Source organism: Quercus suber, unplaced genomic scaffold (genome assembly GCF_002906115.3).
Source record: "Quercus suber isolate HL8 unplaced genomic scaffold, Cork oak 2.0 scaffold_62, whole genome shotgun sequence".
NCBI lineage: Eukaryota > Viridiplantae > Streptophyta > Magnoliopsida > Fagales > Fagaceae > Quercus > Quercus suber.
The window spans coordinates 1,553,148-1,575,451 of NW_027069527.1; the positions used below are offsets into that span (position 1 = coordinate 1,553,148).

At 33.5% G+C, this 22,304-nt stretch overlaps 1 protein-coding gene and 1 long non-coding RNA gene across 2 annotated transcripts; one reads left to right on the forward strand and one right to left on the reverse strand.

The window, feature by feature from the left end:
- The first annotated feature begins 3,260 nt into the window (after positions 1–3,260).
- LOC112027260 (ankyrin repeat-containing protein BDA1) lies at positions 3,261–7,843 on the forward strand. The gene is made up of 3 exons (XM_065772691.1): positions 3,261–3,513; positions 5,635–6,311; positions 6,717–7,843. Exons 2-3 carry the CDS (start codon positions 5,712–5,714, stop codon positions 7,503–7,505), a joined length of 1,389 nt encoding a protein of 462 aa, XP_065628763.1. The 5' UTR covers positions 3,261–3,513; positions 5,635–5,711; the 3' UTR covers positions 7,506–7,843.
- An 8,648-nt stretch (positions 7,844–16,491) lies between these two features.
- Positions 16,492–18,477, reverse strand: LOC136067204 (uncharacterized). Its single transcript, XR_010628714.1, has 5 exons — positions 18,299–18,477; positions 17,927–18,112; positions 17,600–17,701; positions 17,314–17,425; positions 16,492–16,696 (listed from the first exon to the last, which is right to left on the reverse strand). It is a non-coding gene; the product is annotated as an uncharacterized LOC136067204 (long non-coding RNA).
- Between the last annotated feature and the right edge of the window lie 3,827 nt (positions 18,478–22,304).

Sequence of the window (22,304 nt, forward strand, 5' to 3'; positions counted from 1 at the left end):
CCTATTGTATTTGCACTAATCTTAATAGCATTACAGTTTCTCACACAATATAATTCAACCACACTGTAGCATAGTGTGTGTGTGTATATATATATATATATATAGACTAACCTATTCGACTAATCAATCCTAATACAACTAGTACTAGATTTCTTATATTGCTAGCCAAGAAACCAAAACCAAGCAGTAGGACTTGACGTCCTTGGTTTCCACGGCTGAAACAATCCTAACATGAATAGGATTCGGTCAAACTTTATTAACCAAGCAAGCCACTGACTCAACAAATCTCCAGCTTGACTTGAATTGGTCAAGCCTCTCACACAAATAATAGAGCACTCTATTGTATTTGCACAAGTCTTATAGCACTACAATTTCTCACACAATAAAATTCAACCACTGTAGCATAGTGTATATATATATATATACACTAACCAAGTCGACTAATCAATCCTAATACAACTGGGACTTGATTTCTTATATTGCTAGCCAAGAAACCAAAACCAAGTAGGACTTGATGTCCTTGGTTTCCACGGCTGAAACAATCCTAACATGAATAGGATTCGGTCAAACTTTATTGACCAAGCAAGCCACTGACTCAACAAATCTGGTCAAGCCTCATGAACTAACACCTCCTTTGCCACCACAATGGTCCTTAGGGATATCACAAGTTGCAAACACCAATCAAGTCCAAGAAATGCTTGAACTTGGCCTTTGGAACCAGCTTTGTCAACATATCAGCTACATTCTCTAAAGCGTGAACCTTCTCAAGAAAAATTTCTTTTGTAACAATCAATTCTCTTATCTTGAGGAACCTCACAGCAATTTGCTTTGTCCTCGCATGATAAACCTAATTCTTTGCCAAATAAATGGTACTGATTGTCACAATGCAACTAAATTCTTCCTTGGTTCAAACCAAGCTCTTCAACTAAACCTTTCAACCACAATGCTTCCTTTGCAGCTTCACTTGCAACCATGTATTGAGCCTCAGTAGTAGACATGGCTATTGTGGATTGTAATGTGGATCTCCAATAGATAGGTTTGCCTGACAATGTGAAAATATAACCTGTAGTAGACTTACTATCATCCACATTGCTTGCATAATCTGCATCCACATGCCTTACCACTGAATTATCACCTTGTTGCCCCGCAAACGAGATCCCATGTTTTGAAGTACCTTTCAAGTATATGAATATCCACTTTATTGCATTCCAGTGCTTTTTACCAGGTTTTGACATGTACATACTAACAGTACTCATTGCATGAGCCAAATCCAACCCAGTGCAGACCATCGCATGCATCAAACACCCAACAACACTTGCATACAAGACCTCTGTCATCTCTTCAAGTTCCTTCTCATCCTTCAAGCATTGACTCTCAGATAATCTAAAATGATTCGCTTATGGAGTGCTTACAGACTTAGTATCTCACATGTTAAATCTTCCAAGAATCTTTCTAATATAGTTCTTCTAAGACAACCATAGCTTTCTTGCCTCTTTATCCCTACGAATCTCCATACCCAAAATTTTCTTAGCAACACCCAAGTCTTTCATGTCAAACTCTTTGCGCAACAAAGACTTTAGTTTATCAAACTCACACATGCTCTCAGTAGCAATTAACATATCATCAACATACAGTAACAAATAAATATAAGAACCATCATCAAGCACTTTAACATATACGCAGCAATCATACTCACAACGGGTATAACCAATCTGAATCATATAGGAATCAAACCTCTTGTACCATTGTCTAGCTGATTCCTTGAGCCCATAAAGTGACTTCTTCAATCTGCAAACAAGATTTTCTGTACCGGGTTGCTTGAATCCTTCTGGTTGTTCCATGAAGATCCCCTTCTCCAAATTCCCATGAAAGAATGCAAATAATGTTTACACTGGCTTGGCAAAAATTATGACAAAGTGGATGATGAAATTGATTTTGAAAATTTTTTTTTTTTTGGGTTGAGAAAAATGGATGATGAAATTGTTGTGCAACTAAGACAATTTTTTTTCCTAGGCCCTACACTATAGTGTACTCTATGCATTTAATGGAAGTAAAGCTGGATAGCTTATCAGGTGGAAAGTGCAGTAGCAAGAGGCCACGGTGTGTAGACAAAATACTGTGTATAGCCAAGTCTTTTGCTTTGTCTCCATGTATACTTTTAATTCTCTTCTAAAAAAAAAAATTATACTTTTAATTTTAGTTACTTGATTTATTAAATAATCATGTGCTTGTTTTAAAAAAAAAATAATAATCATTTAATTTATTTAAATAATTTTATGGATTATATATATTTTTTAATATACGCACACATACAGTCTTATAAATTAACAGTCACAAAATGAGTTGGAATTTCAACTAGATTTGATGGAAAACTTTATCAGTTAAAATGTAAAAAACTTTGGCCTAACCCCTAAACATGCTTCCTTATATTTCTTAGCTTTTCCCCACAAAAAATTAAAATAAAAATAAGAAAGAAGTCCTGCTAATCCAGACAAGTCTTGCCTTCCGACAACTAGAGGTCATTAATCCTGGCGTCTAGTTTTGGTTAATTTGACAAAATAAGTGGATAAAAGTCAAGATGGTGGGTGGAATATTGGAAAGCCACCATTGATGCCAAGTCTTCAATTGTGTCGTGTACGTAAACTTAAATGAAATGTTAAGTTACTATAAAATTTATTTATTAAAAAAAAAAATTACAAATTGATATGTGATAAGTAAATGAGTGTTCAAATAACCTTTTGCGATTGGTGATATTTCCATTTGTAAAAGCTATGTTGTAAAACTTTTAATATCCCAATTACCAATCATCACTGACAAGTAATTGATTCAAGTATCCAAGAAAGCAGTAGATTAGTCTAGGTCTTCTCAAATAAGTAAGTAATGCAACAATTTTCTAAGAACAGACTAGATTAATCTAGGTCCTCTCAAATAAAATTTCACAATATTTTTATAATAATTTTACTTCAATTAATACAGTAGCCTTATTTTGAATTGTGGTGGATTTGAGAATAATCAAACTTTATTTTGACTTATTATTATAAAAATGTTATGAAAATTTTTTTAAGACAAAAAAAATGACTACAAATAAAATAGTAACCTGTGATATGGACAATAATTAAATAGTAACCTTACCTGGGACTTTAAAGAAAAAGTGAGAAAGGATAAGGTTATTTTAAAAAGGATTAATAAAAAAAAAATAAAAGAAGAAAAGAAAAAGGTTTGCTAGGATTAAAAGAGAGACAGAAGACTGGTTCGCGGGCCTCGTGGATAGAAAAACATAAAGGTGAGACTAGTAGATAGAGTACATGGATGGCTTGTATAAATCACGAAGTCAAAATAAAAAAAAATTAGAAAAACATAAAGGTGAGACTAGTAGAGCACATGGCTTGTATAAATCAATGAGAAAGGCCGAAGGGTTCTCACTTCTCGCAGAACCCTTTAAAGGTGGACAAACTGAAAGAAAAAGAAGGAGAAGAAGAAGCGGAAGGAGGAAGCGAACTACAAGAACCTAAGGTAAAATTTCTGGAACATTTTTCTTCTTCTTTATATTTTTATATTGTCAGAGTTGTGTTTATTATACACAAATTGTTATAAACAATTTTACACAAGTTAAAAATCATGACTTTAAGTCACAGTTTCAATTAAAAAATGAGATGTATGTAAAATTGTAGGTAAGAACTTATGTGCAACAAGTATTACCCATCACAACTTGCATTCTACCACCTACCATCAATTATTTTTTATTTTTTTATAAAATCATCACTAAAAGTGAGTTTTTTTTTTCTTCACTTTTAAGTTTTTTGGAAAATATTAAACTATTACAAATTTGAATACAAAATACTCAAAAACTAAAATGACAATGAATATAATGAATGGCACATCAACATCATATGAATAAAATTACAGGCACAAACGATTTTACAACATTTTTACAAACTAGTGATGTTGCAAATTTTTATTGGTTATCATTTGGGCCCATTACCAACATCACTTTTTCACTCAAGGGCAGCTTAATACGTTTGGGCCCTAAGGAGAAAACTGAAATTGAGGCCTTTATATGTTTAAATATAACTTTTCATAAAATAAAATATTATTTAAATTCGATCATCTTTTTTTAGATGCAAAATCATTACTAATTAACATGAACCATGTAGAATTGTTTTTTAGAAATTCTATAAATACAAAAAATTGACAAAACTTTTCACACCTGTTGATGTGGTAAATTGATAGTGATAAGTAAGAGAGTGATGTTAGTGGCGGACCTAGGTGAGAACTAGTAAAAGGTTGCCAACTCAACAATTGTGAAAAATGTTGTGAAATTTTTGTGTGTATTGCTCTCTTTTTTACAAATCTTAGGTGTTAAATGGTTACTGGTTCTAATTTGAACCCACGACTGAAATTATTTTTTTGTCATCACTTACAGCCTGTAATAACTTGCTACTTAGGATTTGTTGTAAAAATGTTGTGGATGTAGTATTTCTCTCTCTTTTTTCTTGTTTTTCATTTGATAAAAAAAATATTGTTTTATTTGTTGGCTAATATTTGGGCTTAATTAATTAAAGAAATAATCATAATGGTTAAAATTTGAGGGCCTTTATTCTAATTGGAGCCTTAGGCGACCGCATCAATTGCTTATGTAGTAGAGTCCGCACTATTTTCACTTATCAATAATCACTCACTACATCAGCTATATATAAAAGTTTTTGTAAAAATGTTTGCAGTTTTAGCATTTTCCATATTAGATTAGATAAATTCCTTCTTACTTTTTTGCTTCGTGATTAAAAAGTTGACACATCATTTGTTAGATCTCTTGTAAAATTAATAAATACCCTTAATATCTCTCATATATTTAAGTATAAAGTTTGGTTAAAAACTTAGTTATAGTCAATAACTACAAAGTCAGCAGTACTTCACTCAAGGGTTTGGATCGGGTGCTTGCTACGGTATTGCACCCAGTGCAATTACCCCATCCTTACTCACAAATTGTTTTTACAACTTTCAATTTTTTACTTTTTTGCACTTTATTTATTCAATAGTTGAGATTGAAAATTGCTTTTTTCAACTCTCAATCTCAACTATTGAGAGTTATTGCATCAGGTGCAATGCTTTAGGAATTGCACTTGATCTTAATCCCTCCACTCAATATTTTTTATTGGATGTAAATTTTGACAAATATATCATTAGATTACTTTTTTTTTTCTTATATCCTCCATGCTTAAAAAATTTCCATAAAATCAAAGATTAACAACTCTGTCATATCATATGTTTAAATTTGTAGTTTTTGTAATATAAAATTATGCATAAAAAAAGTTTATAGGTCAAATAGTAAATAACATTCAATTGACACGAAATTTGACATGCGTATTAAGAATATAAAGAACATGCAATCTGACAGCTAGATTTTCAAAACATGTAATCAATAAAGGATAAAATTCCTTTTCTAAGTGTATAGGCTACTTCTTTTAATGTATAAATAAATGTTATTTTATAATGACTTGTAAATTGAAAATATTTAATTGTAGTCATATTTAATTACTCCATCCCCTTAGGTTTAGAGGAATGACACCTCACCTCAAACTTAAAGGAAAAAAAGTAATTAGGATGAAGTGCTAATATTGGTTTTGTTGTATGTAGCACCTACTAATTCAAGTCGCATATCAACAAGTTCAGGCCAAGAAAAACCCTGACTTAATATATCAGCCTTCTTTAAAATGGATGAGAGGATGAAGTGGTTTGCTGAAAATGGAGATATTAATGCCTTTTACCAATTAATTAGAGAGGATGAAAAACTTTTGGAGCACATCGATGAGCTAACATTTGCTGATACTCCTCTACACATAGCTGCATCTACTGGGCAAATCCCATTTGCCATAGAGATGATGGGTTTAAAGCCCTCATTTGCTCGGAAACTAAATCAAAATGGGTTTAGCCCTATTCACCTCGCTCTACAAAATGGACATATTGAGCTGGTACGTCGACTTCTACAGATTGATGGAGACCTTGTTTGTGTCAAAGGAAGGGAGCGTCTCACTCCTTTGCATCACATAGTAGAAAGTGGTAACCACCTTGATCTATTGGAAGAATTTTTATTGGTCTGTCCTGATTCTATTGTAGATGTGACAGGGCGAAACGAGACTGCTTTGCATATTGCCCTCAAATATAACAGGCTTGAGGTTTTTAAATTCTTAGTGACATGGCTTGGAGTAAATGTTTATAAAAATGCTAAATCGTATCAAAGAACGGTCCTGAATTGGAAGGATGATGAAGGCAATACTGTGTTGCACGTTGCAGTATCAAAAAATCAATCCCAGGCAAGTTCTCTCCTATAACATCTACCAAGTATTATATTAGCAAAAAGAAAACATCTACTAAGTATTAACAAAATATACATAAATAAAACATATAAAATAACCAACCATGAATAGTCTACATGACCATTTTATTTTTTAAACCAAAACTCATTTTTTGGGTCAAGTAAATTGTTTCTTCTTCTTCTTTTCCCAAAATTTAAAATATATTTTAAAATGTTTAAAATTTTAGAGAGTGGTGGCCTCCCTCGGTCTATGTACAGTTCTGTCACCAGCGTAATATATAAAAAAATTATCTTGTCTTTTAATGATTCAGTGGCTTTCAATTGCATGTAATACATTATGATCATTTTTTTTCTTATAAGAAACTTATGCAAGGATGAGACTTGACTGATTTACATTATGCAGGCTGTGAAGCACTTACTTGCTTGGGGTTACAAATTTGTTGATGTAAACCATAAGAATTTAGAGGATGAAACAGCATGGGATATCTTGCAGGGGAAGACAAAAGTAGAGAATGGAGAGATTCGGGATATGCTACGTCGTGCTAAAGCTAAATCGGGTTCATCTCTTTCTACATCTAATAGGTATGCAAAGTACCAAAGGCTGCCAGTATCAAGTTGTTTTCAATTTTTGAAAACAGATTTTAAACGTGAAATAAGGAAATTATCAGAAGAAAGGCGTAGTTTGCTTCTAGTGGTTGCAGTACTGCTTGTAACAGTCAGCTATCAAGCGGTACTCAGCCCTCCTGGTGGACTTTGGCAAGATAATGGTCAGTGCAATACCACCGAAGTAGGGAGTAGTCCTGATGGAACCATTGATCTGTCCAATACAATAATACCGACCAAAGCAGGTTTTTTTGACCCCAATACTGACAATAAAACTCCGTCCAATACCACAGCAGTGTGTGAACACAAAGCAGGGACAGCCATTGCTTTCGAAGATGGCCTTTTTCAGGTGTTCCTCATTTGTAATGCTATCACATTTTTGATCTCAAACTCATTAATTATTTTCCTCGTTCCAAATGGATACATGAAGGTTCTATTCTTCGCACTCAATGTCACCCTCTGCTTTAGCTATTCTTATGCACTCCTCGCCATAGCCGGTGATCCATATAAGGCATATACGGCGGGTATTTTGACGACTATTTCGGCCTTGTTTATTTTTGTAGCACAATTTTTTTCCTGGAAGCAATGATCAGGCTCAGTGCAATACCACACAAAGAAGTAGGGACAACCACTGGTTAGGAAGGAACCCTTTTTCTGATATTCTTGATTTACAGTAATTGTTCTCCTCATTCTAGATGTTGCCTACTTCCTCTTGTTATGTTATTTTTGTTCCTAGGCTCCAAATTGGTCGAATTTTCCGGCTTTGGAAAGAATCAGGCTAAGTGGTTTACGGATTCAATCATGGGAGAAGAAATGACGGAATAAAAAAAAAATAGTCGACTTTGGAGTTGTATGCATCTGTAATGTGTGTCAATTTTTATTTTCTGTTTCTTTGATAATAAAATTTAGTCTATGTTTCTTTGTGCATCGTTGTAGTACTTAATGTATATTGTAATAAAGCAGTGTGATTGGCTAGCATTAATTTTTGAATTTATAATCAAATTTCTAAGAGTGTTTAGTTCTGAAAGCTCAGGATATTATTGGGTGCTTTAAATTTCAATAAGATCATGTTTTGGAAGCATACTATCATGACCATGAAACAGTGGTCATACTTATATTATTTGCAATAATAGAGTGAAGCTTTCAAAAAAGAATAAACTCTACTTTGAATCAAAATAAGGTAAAACACCGTTGGCCTGGTCATAATACACAGAATTATGATTGATTTCAACCTCTAATAAGTATCCATAAACGTCTATTCTTTAAAATGGGTGACAAACAGAACAAATAGTAATTGTCACTTGTTTGTAGGGTGATCATTAGATGGAACAGAGTAGAATTGGAGGGAGCCTTGGAGGAGATGATGAAGAAGATCAAAATCAATATTGTTATGCTTGGTCCATTAGTGGTTGGAATTGATACGGCCAATCTTAATGGAACTTTTGTTGTCATAGTATATATAGGAGTAGTAGAAAACATGTGTTTGAAAACATATATGAAAATACGTGTGGGTGAAAAAATGTGTGGAAATATGTGTAATGTTGTCTAAAAACTGAAAATATATTTAGGACATATATGAATCATGTTATGAACATATGTCATATAGAATTGGCTAATTCATTAACAAAACGCACTTTACTTGTAATTGGGTTGATCTAGGATGTGTTTAACACTTCAAAGAACAAGACTTCAAGTCTAGTATTAAAGCTATGAAGATTGGACTAAGAAACAAGTGAAGAAAATCTATTCATTAAAGCTGGATAGATTCTCGACAACTGCCGACAGATAATATCTATCGATGTCACGACAGATAGCTCGACAACTGTATCTATCGAGAATTACGAAATTCAGATTTTCAGATCTGATTTTCAGCCCATGCTGACATGTATGTGTAGGGTTTCTTTTCTCACAATCCTAAAAATATATAAGGCTTATTTTAAAGACCGTCACATATGAGGAGAACTGATGCAAAAAGTGACAAAATGCTTATTCTCTCTGAAAGAAGCTACTACGCCTTTGCGCCTTAAGGTTTGTAACCAAGTGCTTCTTGATCTTCATTGTTAATAAAGTGAAGAACTTTGCAGCCAACAATTTTCTTCAAGTTGGTGAGTTAGTCACGTATTGGGAGTCGTGAATCATGGTTAGTCACATACTAGGATCCGGGCAAAAGGGTGGCGTTCATATATTGAATAGCTCAGAGGTTCTGAAGCGGTAGAAGGTTTCTGCTATAAGTTCATCTACGGGGATTGTAGAGTCTAGAGACAAGGTTTTGTACTAGATCTGAAACTTCTCTTTACTATAGTGAATTGCTTTTTGGGAAGGTTTCCCCCTAGATTTTTTACTATAAAACTAGTTTGTTTCATTAGTTTTACTGAGTCATCATATCTTGTCTTATTTAATTTTCCACTTTGCATGATATTGATGTTTGTTTGTTTTAACAAGTTTTATACATAATAAATCTAATTAACAACTTGGGTTTAAAACTTGTTAATTCTATCAACCGAGATCTAAATTTCCCAACAAGTATGTGTTTGAGTGGATGTACTAAATGGGGCCTTTGTTGTCATAATATATATAGGAGTAGTAGAAGCAAGAGGGACCCCAAATCCTGAAAAAGCTAACGTAACCAAAGGAGCTCCAAGCTAGTCTCATCTAGAGCCCAATATTCAGCCTTAGCAAACGTAGGATGACTGAAAATCCCACCTAGGATGATCAAAAATCAGGTTCAGATGTTGAACTATAGAGGAAAGGACAAGGAGGTGTAGAAATCTCATGAATGCCTTCTAGCATATGAATGACTTCCCTCATGGAAGGCCTTGATGATGGCACATCTTGGATACACAAAATTGCCACCATCACTAATTTCTTCACCCACTTCAAATCACTAAGAGCCTCATCATTATTTTCCACCAATCTTTCCACTTTACCTTGATAGTAACATTCACAAGCCCATTCCGTTAGAATTGCTACCCTCTCTATCTCAATTTCTACACATCTCCTACAACAACTGATCTCCAACAACATGACTCGAAAACTATAAACATCCACCTTTATTGTGACGGGTGTGTTCTTGAACCACTCTAGTGCAATATAGCCTTTAGTCCCCCTGATGCTAGTGAGAGTTCATAATAGGCTTTATGTCCCAATGAATGATTTGGGTGTTACATTCTTCATGCAAGTACATTAGTCCTCTAACAACTCTTAATGTAATCTGCAATTTTTGTTGCCAAATAAACTTGTTCACAGTCACCATCTTTTCTAGATTCTTCAAGTGTTATGACTTGATGCTAATACCCCTGTATAAACGTTCGCAAAAGAACCCTTACCCAAGTTTTCTTTGAACCCAGTAGTGATTTCTTCAAGATCTTTATATGTAAATGTTACATGTAGCTTGTTTTTTGGTCAACTGATAAGTGACCGAGTCCTTGGAGGACTCTTGTTATTTGATTACTTTCAAACCATTACCTAATGGTATTAAGAAATCCAAGTTCAACTTGGGCTCTCTCGCATGAGGTTTCTGCCTTTATATTCTAGCATGTAACCCATGCAAATGCATACATGCATTTAAAATTAAACATAATTTTTATTAGAAAAATATAAATAATTAGTGAAATTATTTTAAAAATTAGCATGAACACACGCATACGTATGAGCCTAATTTTTATTATAAAAATATAAATAATTAGTAAATTTTTTTTAAATAAATATAAACATAATTAGTGACATATTAAAATTCTTACCTAAAAATTTAATTTTTTTTTTTTTTTTTTTTTTTTTTTTTAATTTAGTTCATTAATATTAGATTTTTAGAATTTTGCACTCATTAACTCACTTGGCACAAAGATTAAAAAACTTAGGTGGACATATGGCACAAACTTAAGTGGATAATTATGATGTGATCCCCACATAAATTTAGACACATTACGCAAAATTGGATTTTAATTTCAAATTCTAGAGAGAGAGAGAGAGAGAGAGAGAGAGAGAGATTAGTAGGTAAAACTGAGAGAAAATCCAATTAGATTACAAATTGGAATTCAATTAGAGTTTAATTATGTGCCACATATCTCATCTAATGTAATTTTTTATTTTTATATGCCAAGTGAGTTAAATCATTCATTTCAATAATTCTATAAATTCCTTAATGTATTTTGTTAACATCAAACAAAAATCCAATAATCCAATCACTGTGACAGAAACTAGAGTACAAGATTACCTGTTAGTGTATTATAGCTCCACCAATGAAAGTATCATAGCCAAAACCCCACGTCCTTGTCATTATTTTCCTCTATAGCTTCATCATAATCTTAATTCCTTTATATAACACCCTCTCAAGCTAGTGCAAGCCAAGAGAAAGATTAATTTATTTTTTGATAGGTGAAGAGAAAGATTTAAAAGCAGGATAAAAATTGTAAAAGAAATATCAATGAAAAAAGTTGAGGAGGCTCATTGTTTAAAACTATGTTGCACACAGCAGAGTGATTTAAAACAAAAGAGTCATCAAACTATTTGACACATGAGTTGAGGGCTCAATACATTTGAAAAATTAAATACAATTACCATTCATCTTCCTCAACTAAAGCATTCTATAGCAAGAAAAGTAATACAAAAAATCAAATCAGTAACTGTTATTAGTATTATTATTTTTAAAGTATATAAGAAGGAAATTGCTAAGCAACAGACTGAACTGTGTTTCACATGCCAGGGTTCCTACCAAAGTGGTTGAATGGGTTCAGCTCCAATACCTCTTCGCACCATTCTATATCTCCACTCGTTCAGCCTATCTGTTGCCTTAGCATACCTTTTCTTACCTGTCTCATCTCGATTCCTAGACCACAGTGTCTCCACCGTTGCCGAAGCTCTTGGCCATATTCCAACATTCAAAACTGCAGGGTCTACTTGCTCAAACCACAATGACACCTCCCCACCTAACACTAGATTGGCCTCGTCCTTGTTCAACCCATATGTTATATCATAGTCATATATGGTTTGCCATGTCTTGAAAGGTGCACACCATGATCCTCCATTTCCAGAGTTAACACCTGTTTGTTGATCATACTAGCTGCCATTCCCTACAAAGCCATCTTGCCCACAGTCCAGATAATAGAAATCCAAGGATGGTACGATAACCCGGTATCCAGAAGAAACAATCATTTTGGTGTTTTCATGGCCATTGTTCCATGTTTGCAAGATAGTTTAGACGTAGTAATTATTATTCAATGTTTGGGACTAGTTTCTCTCTATCTCAAGTGGATTGTAGTTCTAGTTGAGAATTAGTCATCAGCCAGTTTGATGTATTTGGGAGGTTAAGGCGAAAATTGATTATCTTGTTTTAGATGCAAAATTACTAGTAATTAATATGAATCACATAGATTTTTTTTTTTCTTATAGAAGTGTATAAACACAAAAATTTTAACAAAACTTTTTACATTTGTTGATGTGGAAGATTGATAGCGGTAAGCAAAAGAGTGATGTTATGGTGGACCTACATGAGAACTGGTCAATATTTACTAACTCAATTGTGAAAAATGTTGTGAATTTTTTGTGTATTGCTCTTTTTTTTTTTTAGAAGTGCTACATTCATAATATTTTTCAAAACAAATCTAAGTATTAGTTGCTTCTTATGAAAAAAGAAGTTACTTTTTGTTTTCTATTTAAACCTACCACTAAATTATTTTTTTGCTATCAATAACAGCTTGAACTACATGTTATATATGATTGTTTGTAAAAGTGTTGTGGACATATTATTTCCTTCGTTTTTTTGTTGTTTTATTTGATAAAAAAATTTATTTTATTTATTGATTAATATTTCGCCTTAATTAAGTTAAAATTTAGGGCTTTTTTTAGTTGGAGCATTAGGCGACCATATCAATAACTTACACCATTGAGCCGGCAATGTTATTTATCAAACATTTCATTAAACATACTGATTGTAATAATCATATTTTGAAGAGACATCCATTAATTATTAAAATACATCCACATTTTATGTGGTATCTAATTCTAAGTTAATACACAAAATTCTAGAAATAAGAAAATGTGAATAGCGCAATTGATAATTTAATCCTAAACGAAATGGCAAATTGGCTATCGACTGCAATGTGTATTCGGGATCACTGACACTGAGGCTGGTCTCCTTTTCTTTATGACCCAACTTGGGCCCACATTAACTCATTGTCTACAACCTTTTGATTTTCACTCGATCGGCCACTCATCTAATATTTGATATATCCAGACAATTCAAACCAATTGCCCGTAGGCCTGTTGGTGCATTCACAGGATTACTTGGTTTGGCCCATTATTACATGTATTCCATTCCTTGTAACGTGATCAGACAGTGCATGGTTCAACCACCGGGCCTTGTGGCCAAGTGGTACTCTGTTCACCTTGTAACCGCTAGCGCAGGGGTTCTATCCCCTGCAATAAACAATTACACCGCAAAAAAAAAAAAAAAAAAAAAAAAAAAAAAAAAAAAAAATGAAGAAGAAGAAGAAGATAGTGCATGGTTCAAACTAATTAAAATGTACCCAGTATTAATAAAATATGAATAAAAATATCAAAGACAAAGTTTGGAAACAAACCTTTTCCAAATCTACATCTACATCTGCATTTATATATATCTAAAGCATTTATATATATATATATATATCTAAAAATTGAAGTGTAGGTGGGTTTCAGTTAGTTTAACTAGTAAGGTTTCTGATGGTTGTATAAAAAAAAAAATTGATTGGTGTCTTGGTCTGATGATAAAAAACTATTATCAAGAGTGGTAAAAGCTGAAACGTAGTATTTATTGTAGCTGTGTTCCAATTGAGACATGTCAGCAGTCACGTCATTCACCTATTTCCAATTCTTTCATCCCTTCACCTTCCATTTATTTGACTCTTCTTCACCCATTTTATTTACTACATATAAAATTTTGCTATTCTTTTTTCCATTCAATCCATATTTTTCCTACACTTTTACATTTTTATCTCTCCACTATTCTATATCTAAATGGTTCAATTCCTCCATCCCTTCACCTTCCTTATATTTGACTCTTCTTCTCCCATTTTATTTACAATTAAATGATGCTATTCTCTCTTCCATTCAATCTATATTTTTTCCACACAAAAAGGTGAACTCTGTGCGTGTGTGTGTGTGTGTTTGTGTGTGTATACATTTCTTTCTTTGGTGGATTTTTAATTCTTTATTGCATCTCTATTTTAGGTTTATGAATTTTTGTGTTGAACACTACTTTAGGTTGATGCGATTTGATTATATTTTAATTTGTTATATTTTCTCTTTTCTTTTCTTTGATCAATAGATTTTATCCCATAACATTATATGGTATATAATGATATAATGTTATTCTATTATGTAGCATGGCTTAGATAATTCGTTGTTTACAACTATACATTTTCTTTTGAGTATTCTTTTACTCATCTTCTTTTATCTAAATTTACCATTTTTCTCACATTCTCGCCCAAAAAATGTGATTATTCTCTCTCTCTCTCTCTCTCTCTCTCTCTCTCTCTCTCTCTCTCTCTTATTTATTCTTTCTTGTAACACTAATTTAGATTGATTTGTACTCTTTCTCAGTCTTATAGTCTTGGTTAGAGTTAATTCTTAGATATTTTGGAACTAAGAATTTGAGTTTATATTAAAATACAATCTACATGGCTATGTATTTGAATGTATCTATCAATTATTTGAGTAATATCCATGTAAGTTGTATAGATCAATTATTTGTGTAATATCAATTATAAATTTGTGATAACGTTTGATTATCATGATAATCTCTTTAAGAGAAAGAAAGAAAAATTTGAATCATAAATTTAAACTTAAAAAAGTTTAGTGTACCATACATACATACATACATATAAACTTTTTTTTTTTTTTTTTTTTTTTTGAGAAGCCAACCTAGAAGTCCAGGAAGGAACTTTATTAAACAAATAAAATTAAGAAACATCAGAAGCAACCAGGGGGCAATGTCAGTATATATGTCTTCTAACCAGACCTTAAAGTCTTCCCCCTTTTTTGCTTTCTCTGCCAAAACATCAGCAACCTTATTACAAGAATGATTAACAAAACAAAAATCACACCAATTCAAATGAGAATACGAATGGTAGATATCATCAATGATATGGCCAAAAGAAGAATGTTTAGCTGATCCAGACTTGATAGCATTGATAACCCTAGTAGCATCACCTTCGAAAACTACCTCATGAAGACTCAATTCCAAAGCAAAGCTAACAGCCCTGCGGCATGCAAGGATTTTGACCTCAGCTACTATTTGTGGGAGGGAAATACGCATTGAAAGAGCACCAATGACAACTTCTTGCCAGTCCCGTATCACCACGCCAATACCTATAGAATTTGTGCTCTGGAACACTGCACCANCATGAAAAGAAGAAATACTGTTTACCTAGACTACATAAGTTATGAAGTAGTAGCACCAAAATCTATACCAGACTGTGCACGAACTCTACAAATAGTGTGGACAATCAGGCTGCAAAGAAAAATGTGATGATTAGACAACAAAGGACTTTATTAACAGTCACATAAATATGCTCAAGACACTTCAAGTCCACAGGAAAAAATGCAAACCTTCATATAAGCATAGTGACAAGGAGAAAACAGAGGACAGCAAGGCTATGAAGAGTGAAATTGGAGGCCATCTTTCAGATCATCACCACAATAATAGTCTAGCATACAACACACATTCTCCATGCTAATAACTTCAAAAGGGTTGTGCTACTGGCTTAATGAGCCTTGTCAGTGATCTGAATCATGAGTGACAATCAAACCAACAGATTAACGGAGAGAAAGATAGAACAAAACTGACCAACAGCTTGCCAAATGGAGAACCTAATAAGGTATCCGAGCAATATTTGAAGGACAAATTTGGGGCAACATTAAATGTACAAAGGGAACACATACTTCCTTGGCAGTTCAGAATCCATGCTCATATGTTCAAGTGCTCGCCCTCGGAACTCCCTTGTAAAGTGGGAATTGTTTCTTGTGGCTGGATAATAAGCATCAATTAGAAGTAACATACTTTATCTTAGACAAAGGAGGGGAGAGGAAGAGGGATAGAGCACTTCTGTTTGTCTTGTGTTTTGTAATTGCCAGATCTTTAAGCTGGGAAAAAACAGAGGGAACTCCTTGAGTGACATGATTGACATGAGAGAGCATAGAAGTCACAATAAACCAATAATAAATTCATTTCACTTCAATAATGTTGTTCAAGGTAAATAGATTACGTGATTGTTACCTAATCTAGCTAATGAAGCCAAAGTATTCAGAATATCTTCGTCCCTACTGGCAGCCACTTCCATTCTTTGCACACTTCCATGCTGAGAAAGAATTTGGCTCTGAGACAAAGAACAAGCATAAGATATTGACTTAGAAACTTGATAAATAGCAAGTACCTAACCCTATAACATTAGGACTGAATGATTAGCATGTATATATTTGAGCTATGAGGGCTTCCCTCTTTCTTCTAAAAAAATGTTACTTAAATAAAAAAAGGTTTCAAGCATTCAAAATCATAGATGGAATACCAAATAAAGGTGTTACACTTACTGTACAAAATATATAGTTTGCCTTCATATGTGATCAAATTAGATAGACGATCAAAGAAACCAACAGTCCAGGTTAAACTTATTGCTGCTGCATCTTGGAAGTGATATAGGAGCTTCTGTACACACACAGCCTTCTGCTGATGATGTTTAGATTGGATAAGGCCGAATGAGAATGGGACATTTTTGCATGATGTTCTTGAATGAGATCAAAACATTCCTGGGACCATTAAGGTTGGAAATGTAACAGAATCACAAGAAGAATATAAAGGTACTTGTGAGTGAATTAGAATTGAAGAGCCCAGATTCAACCTATGTAATATGAATTCAATGCCTCAATCTCGTCTCCCCCCCCCCCCCCGCTTTCCCAATATTGACTTCTAATTCAGGTATGTCCATTTTCAAAATTTCATTCCAAAATTGTGCAACCGTCAAACCAATGGTAAGAAACCAGGCTTCATCCCACTCTTTCCCCTCTACCAAGGCACATAACTCTTCAATCACTAAGACAAGAAATCTACATGCTTCTATTTTTAACCTCCTAGATCCACAACACTAAACGTTGATAATTATCAAAGTAGATGATAAACCTCAAAAATTAAAGCTAGAAAATTCATACATTGACAATTGGTCAATTACCAAGCTTACTTCCATCTGCCACGATATAATAGACTACTCTAGAAATGAAACATCACACTTGCCTTCCTACCATTACAAAAAGATAAACAGATTTTCTTTTGTGGCCCTTTGTCAAATGTTGCTTCAGCAGAAAATATTATGGAGGGAGAAAATGATAAGGAAACTAGACAGAAGACTAAGAAGAATATCCAGATATACCTTACTATAGAATAGTATCCAACTCTTACTTAATCCAATTAACAAAGCCAAGATATTGTGATTTCTTCTTCTCGCCTGGTTGTCACCTCCATACTTGACAGAACACTTCAGCCTTTGAAACAAGAAACAAACATTGGATATTGATTTAAAACTTGATAACTAGCAAGTACCAAAGTGTATAACTTTCAAAAGTAATGATTCAGCAACAAAGTCACAATAAACCAATAAGAAATTCAGTTCACTTCCAAGAATGTTCTTCTGGATATAGATATTGTGTATTGGTTACCTAATCCAACTAATAAAGTCAAAGTATTCACAATATCTTGATCCCTAACGGCAGCCGCTTCCCATGCTTTTCACTCTTCCATATTGAAAAGCACTTCTGGGTCTGACACAAAGAACAAGCATTAGATATTGACTTAGAAACTTGAGAAAGCAAGTACTACTACCTAATCCTATAACATTAAGACTAGATGATTAGCAAGTATAGATTTTTGCTATGACGGCTTCCCGCATTCTTCTAAAAAATTTATTTCTTTGAAAAAAAAAAAAGAGATTTTAAGTATTCAAATCATAGATGGATGGCTAAATAAAGGTATTACTGAAAAATTACCTAGTTTCCTTTCTTAGATGGATGACTACTAAAGAACCAGTATTCCAGGTTAAACGTGTTGCTGCATCTTGGAAGTGATAACAGGCCATTTGTACACACAACCTTCTGTATGATGTTTAGATTAAATGTGGGCGAATTAGGATGGAACATTTTTGCATGATGTTCTTGAATGAGACCAAAACATTCCTGGGCCCATAAAGGTTGGAAACTTGGATTATAAAGCAAATGTAACAGCATCACAAGAAGAAAAGGAAGAATATAAAGATACTTGTAGGCGAATTAGAATTGAAGAGCAGAATATGACTTCCTTCTATTTGCATAATCAAAAATATTTAATTGATATTTTTGCAGAAATAAACAAAGGAGAGTTACCTCTGAATGTTAGTCTGAATCAAACTTGATGCTTAGGATGTGAGAAATCTTGTGCCCGTCTTCCCTTGTCCCTCTTTTGCAATGTTGCTCAAGAATTGGACTTCGAAGAACCTCCAATTTCTTTAATGGTGTAGTACGAAGAAAGTCTGGTAGCGACTTTAGCACGGGGCATCTCCAGATTTTCAAGAACAAAGCGTGGCATTATTTTTATAGTAACAAACCATTATCTTCTTCTTCTTCCCTCATTCCTCCAATGTCAATCCATTCTTCCCACTTTGGAAATTCGTGAAATTCGAGAGATTTCAATTTGGGAATACAATTGCGTTATCTATCTTATTTTTGGGTTCTATTCCCAAAACTCAACTCCCACCCTTTTCAAAGAATATGCAGCCGATATCTTTAATGATTCGAGGGATGGTAGTTTCCCTAAAGGAGGCAAACACTCTAAATATGGCAACTCAGAGAGACAAAGCTTTTTTAATTTGATTAGAGACATCATCCAATTAGGATACTCTCTAGTGCCATGGTAATAAAAATACATAACTTTCCAAGTCTGAAGGTGCTTCCAAGGCATTCAAAATTAATACATCATCCTTTATTCTTCTACTAATTGTATCTCTCAAAATATCAAATTTGCCAAACCATAGTTCCAAACTATGGAGGTATATTTCATCTTGAGTTGTGCATCTTCAGCATCAGACACATCTATCATGTTTCCCAATCCATATATTCGAAGAGTCCTCGTAGGTGATTCAACTTTTTTAATTCTCCAAGCCTACATCCTTCTCTTTCATCCATACCACCTATGTTGAAATCACTTAATGTTCGGAGAGAAATCAATTTCTCAAACCCTTTTGGAAATATTGGACATTTCTGACAAGAAAATCCAATAAAACTAAGATGTCTTAAGTTAATTAGCTTACCCATCCCTTGCGGTAATTTCTTGAGATTGTAACAATACTTGATACACAAAGTTTGTAAATTACTGAGATTGCAAATGGTTTCAGGCAATTCTTCTAATTGAACGTAATTAGACATAAGGAGACACCTTAAATGTATCAAATTTTCTATTGCATTCGGAAGTTTATTAATTGGACAATCCAAAATTAATGTCCGTAACCATCTAAAGTGTTGGAGTAAATCAAATAGGAGCTTGTCAAAGATATAATCCCTTTCATCAGAAAGAAGAAAGAGAGTGCGCAGATTTTTTGCTTGGTAGACAAGTTCAAGACTTGTTTTCCTATTGGAATTTTTAAACGCAAATGGCGAGCACTTTTACAATCTTTATCCAATTCTTTGTCACAATTGATTTGAAAGCATTCATTTGTTGTTATTGATTGGGCAAAGTCATGCACTATATCATGCATTTTGCAACCTATTATCTTTCCATCATTGCCATCTTTCTCAAATTCTTGAAAGAAAGAGCGTAGGGCTAAATTTTCAAAGTATTCTTCTCCTATGATTTCATATCTGTGTTTGACTTGATATATCCTTGTGCCATCCACTGGAAGACCAATTCATCTCTAGAAAAGAGACAATCTTTTGGAAATAAAGAGCAATATGAGAAACAACGTTTCATTGCTGAGGGCAATTCATAATAACTCAATAACAATGGTGCTAAAAAACAGCTCTCTAATTCCACAAATTACTATCCAAAATTTTCTTCCATTGTACTAATCTCTCTTCTTGTGCATGAGACTACCTAGAGACTTTGCAGTGAGTGGTAAGCCTTTGCACTTAATTGCTAATTTTCTACCAAGATCTTCTAGACTCTTATGTTCATCCTCATTAGAAAATGCTATTTTACTAAAAATGAACCAACAGTCATCATGAGACAACAGCCTCAAATTTATAATGAGGGAACTCCCATCACTTCCGCAACTTTTTGTTTACATGTGGTGATTAGAATTTTACTACCTTGGGCACCATTTTCAAGAGCAGGTTTGAATGGCTCCCACATTGTGGAGTCTTCACTCCATACATCATCTAAGACAAGGAGGAACCTGTTTCCCCTAATCAAATCACTAAGTTTACGCAATTGTGTTTGCAATTCAATAATATTATTGGGGAATGCAAGGTCAAGCTCTTGACACATTGCTTTGGCAACCCTACATTGATCAAAATGTTCAGAAACACAAACCATATTCGTTTCTCAAAGTAGAGTTGCACCTTAGGATCATTGTAGGTTAGTTGGGCAAGGGTTGTTTTTCCAATACCACTCATGCCCACTAAAGAGATGACACGAGGATTTCTTTCCTCTTGATGACCCTCATCTAGTAGGTCACTCAGTAGGTCATCTCTTTGCTTATGACGGCCAATTATTTCAGAGGTATTAACAAAGGAAGTAGTTTTTGGTCGCTCAACTACGAAAACTTGGCTCGAATCAAGCCTATAATTCAGTCTGCTTTTGGCAATCATATTTAATGTTTCATTAAGTTTTTTAATCTTGTGACCAATGTCATAACGTAGAGCAAGGTTTCTAACAAGACGGCAACAAAATGATGGGGAGGAAAGAAGGAGCATACCGACTTGTTCATAGCTGGAGCGTTATCAGCTTTCTCAATCTCTGATTTAATCCTTGCAGTGTCCCACTTGTCCAACACGTCATCGATCTCGTAGTATGCATTTTTGAGCTGCTCTACCCAATGCTTCTGCTTCTCAGTACGCTGCTTCACTTGCCTTTCCTCGGCATCGTCCAGCATATCCTGGATGATTCCCAGATTGTCTTTAAGCTTTTTGACTTCTTCATCAACACCGACAATCAAGTTTATCTCTTGTATTGACTGTTGAGCAGCGAGGGAACCCAACTGCTTCAAGAGATCAATTACTATTGTGTCAGCCATACTAGGAGATGGAAGTTTGGTAAATAACTACAGAAGAAACAGAAAGAGGAGGACAAGGTAATCTGAGGTGTTGTTAATGTTCTTTCCAGCTTTTATAATGAACTGAGAAGGCCAAAGATTTCATTGGCCATAGTTGTAAAGGTTCAGTTAAGCCAGTCAATGACCACATCACCCACTTATTTCCAACCATTTCTCTTTTATTTTTTTACTCTTTTTCTTTTTAATTTTGTAGCTTAATATTAGATTTCTTCCAACCTTTCTCATCATTTTCACTTTTCATATATTTACTATTTTTAACCTTAATGTCACTCTTTCTTTATCCATTTCTCTCTCTCTCTCTCTTTTAAAAAAATTATTTTGGTTCTCCATATCCTCATCCTCTTACTATAAATTTGATATCCTCTTTCCCAGTCTATACATGTTTTCCCATACAAAAGAGTTTATCACTCTCTCTCCCTCTCTTCATGTTTTTTTTTCTCTCCTTTTTTTGGTAGATTTTTTATTTTTTTATCTCTACTTTATGTTGATGAATTTTTGTGTTCTTTAAAACTACTTTAGTCGATGCAATTTATTTTTTTTTTTATTTTTTTCTTTATTGTTAAATGTTATCATATTGCATTATAAATATAGTATATAAGAATATAACTTTTTCTTTATATAGCATAACTTGAATAATTTGGTATTTATAGTGATGACTGTATCTTTCATTTTAACTCTTCTTATTCTCATCTTATTTTCTAAATTTATCTAATTCAGGTATCTCCCCAAAAGGTGATTATTCTCTCTCTCTCTCTCTCTCTCTCTCTCTCTCTCTCTCTCTCTCTCTCTCTTATTTATTATTTCTTGGAACTCTACTTTAAGTTGATGAATCAATACGTTTTTTTATAACACTATTTTAGATTATTATGATTTGGTGGTGTGTTTTTTGAGTTCTCCATTACAAGCCTTCTCTCTCCTCTTATTATTTTTGTTTGATTTATGTTTGACATAATACTTAGTTATTTTTAAAGTGAGAATTTGAGTTTATATCAAAATACAATATTGCTATGTACTTGAATGTGTCTATTAACTATTTGAGTAATATCATGTGTAATTTTATAATGAAACTTGATTATCATGATAATCTCATTTAAAAGAATGAGAAATTTCAATCATATATTTGA

Coding starts and splice junctions, on each gene's coding strand:
- LOC112027260 (XM_065772691.1), top strand. CDS start 5,712: ATGGATGAGAGGATGAAGTGGTTTGCTGAAAATGGAGATATTAATGCC. Junction 6,312..6,716: donor TATCAAAAAATCAATCCCAG/GCAAGTTCTCTC, acceptor TACATTATGCAG/GCTGTGAAGCACTTACTTGC.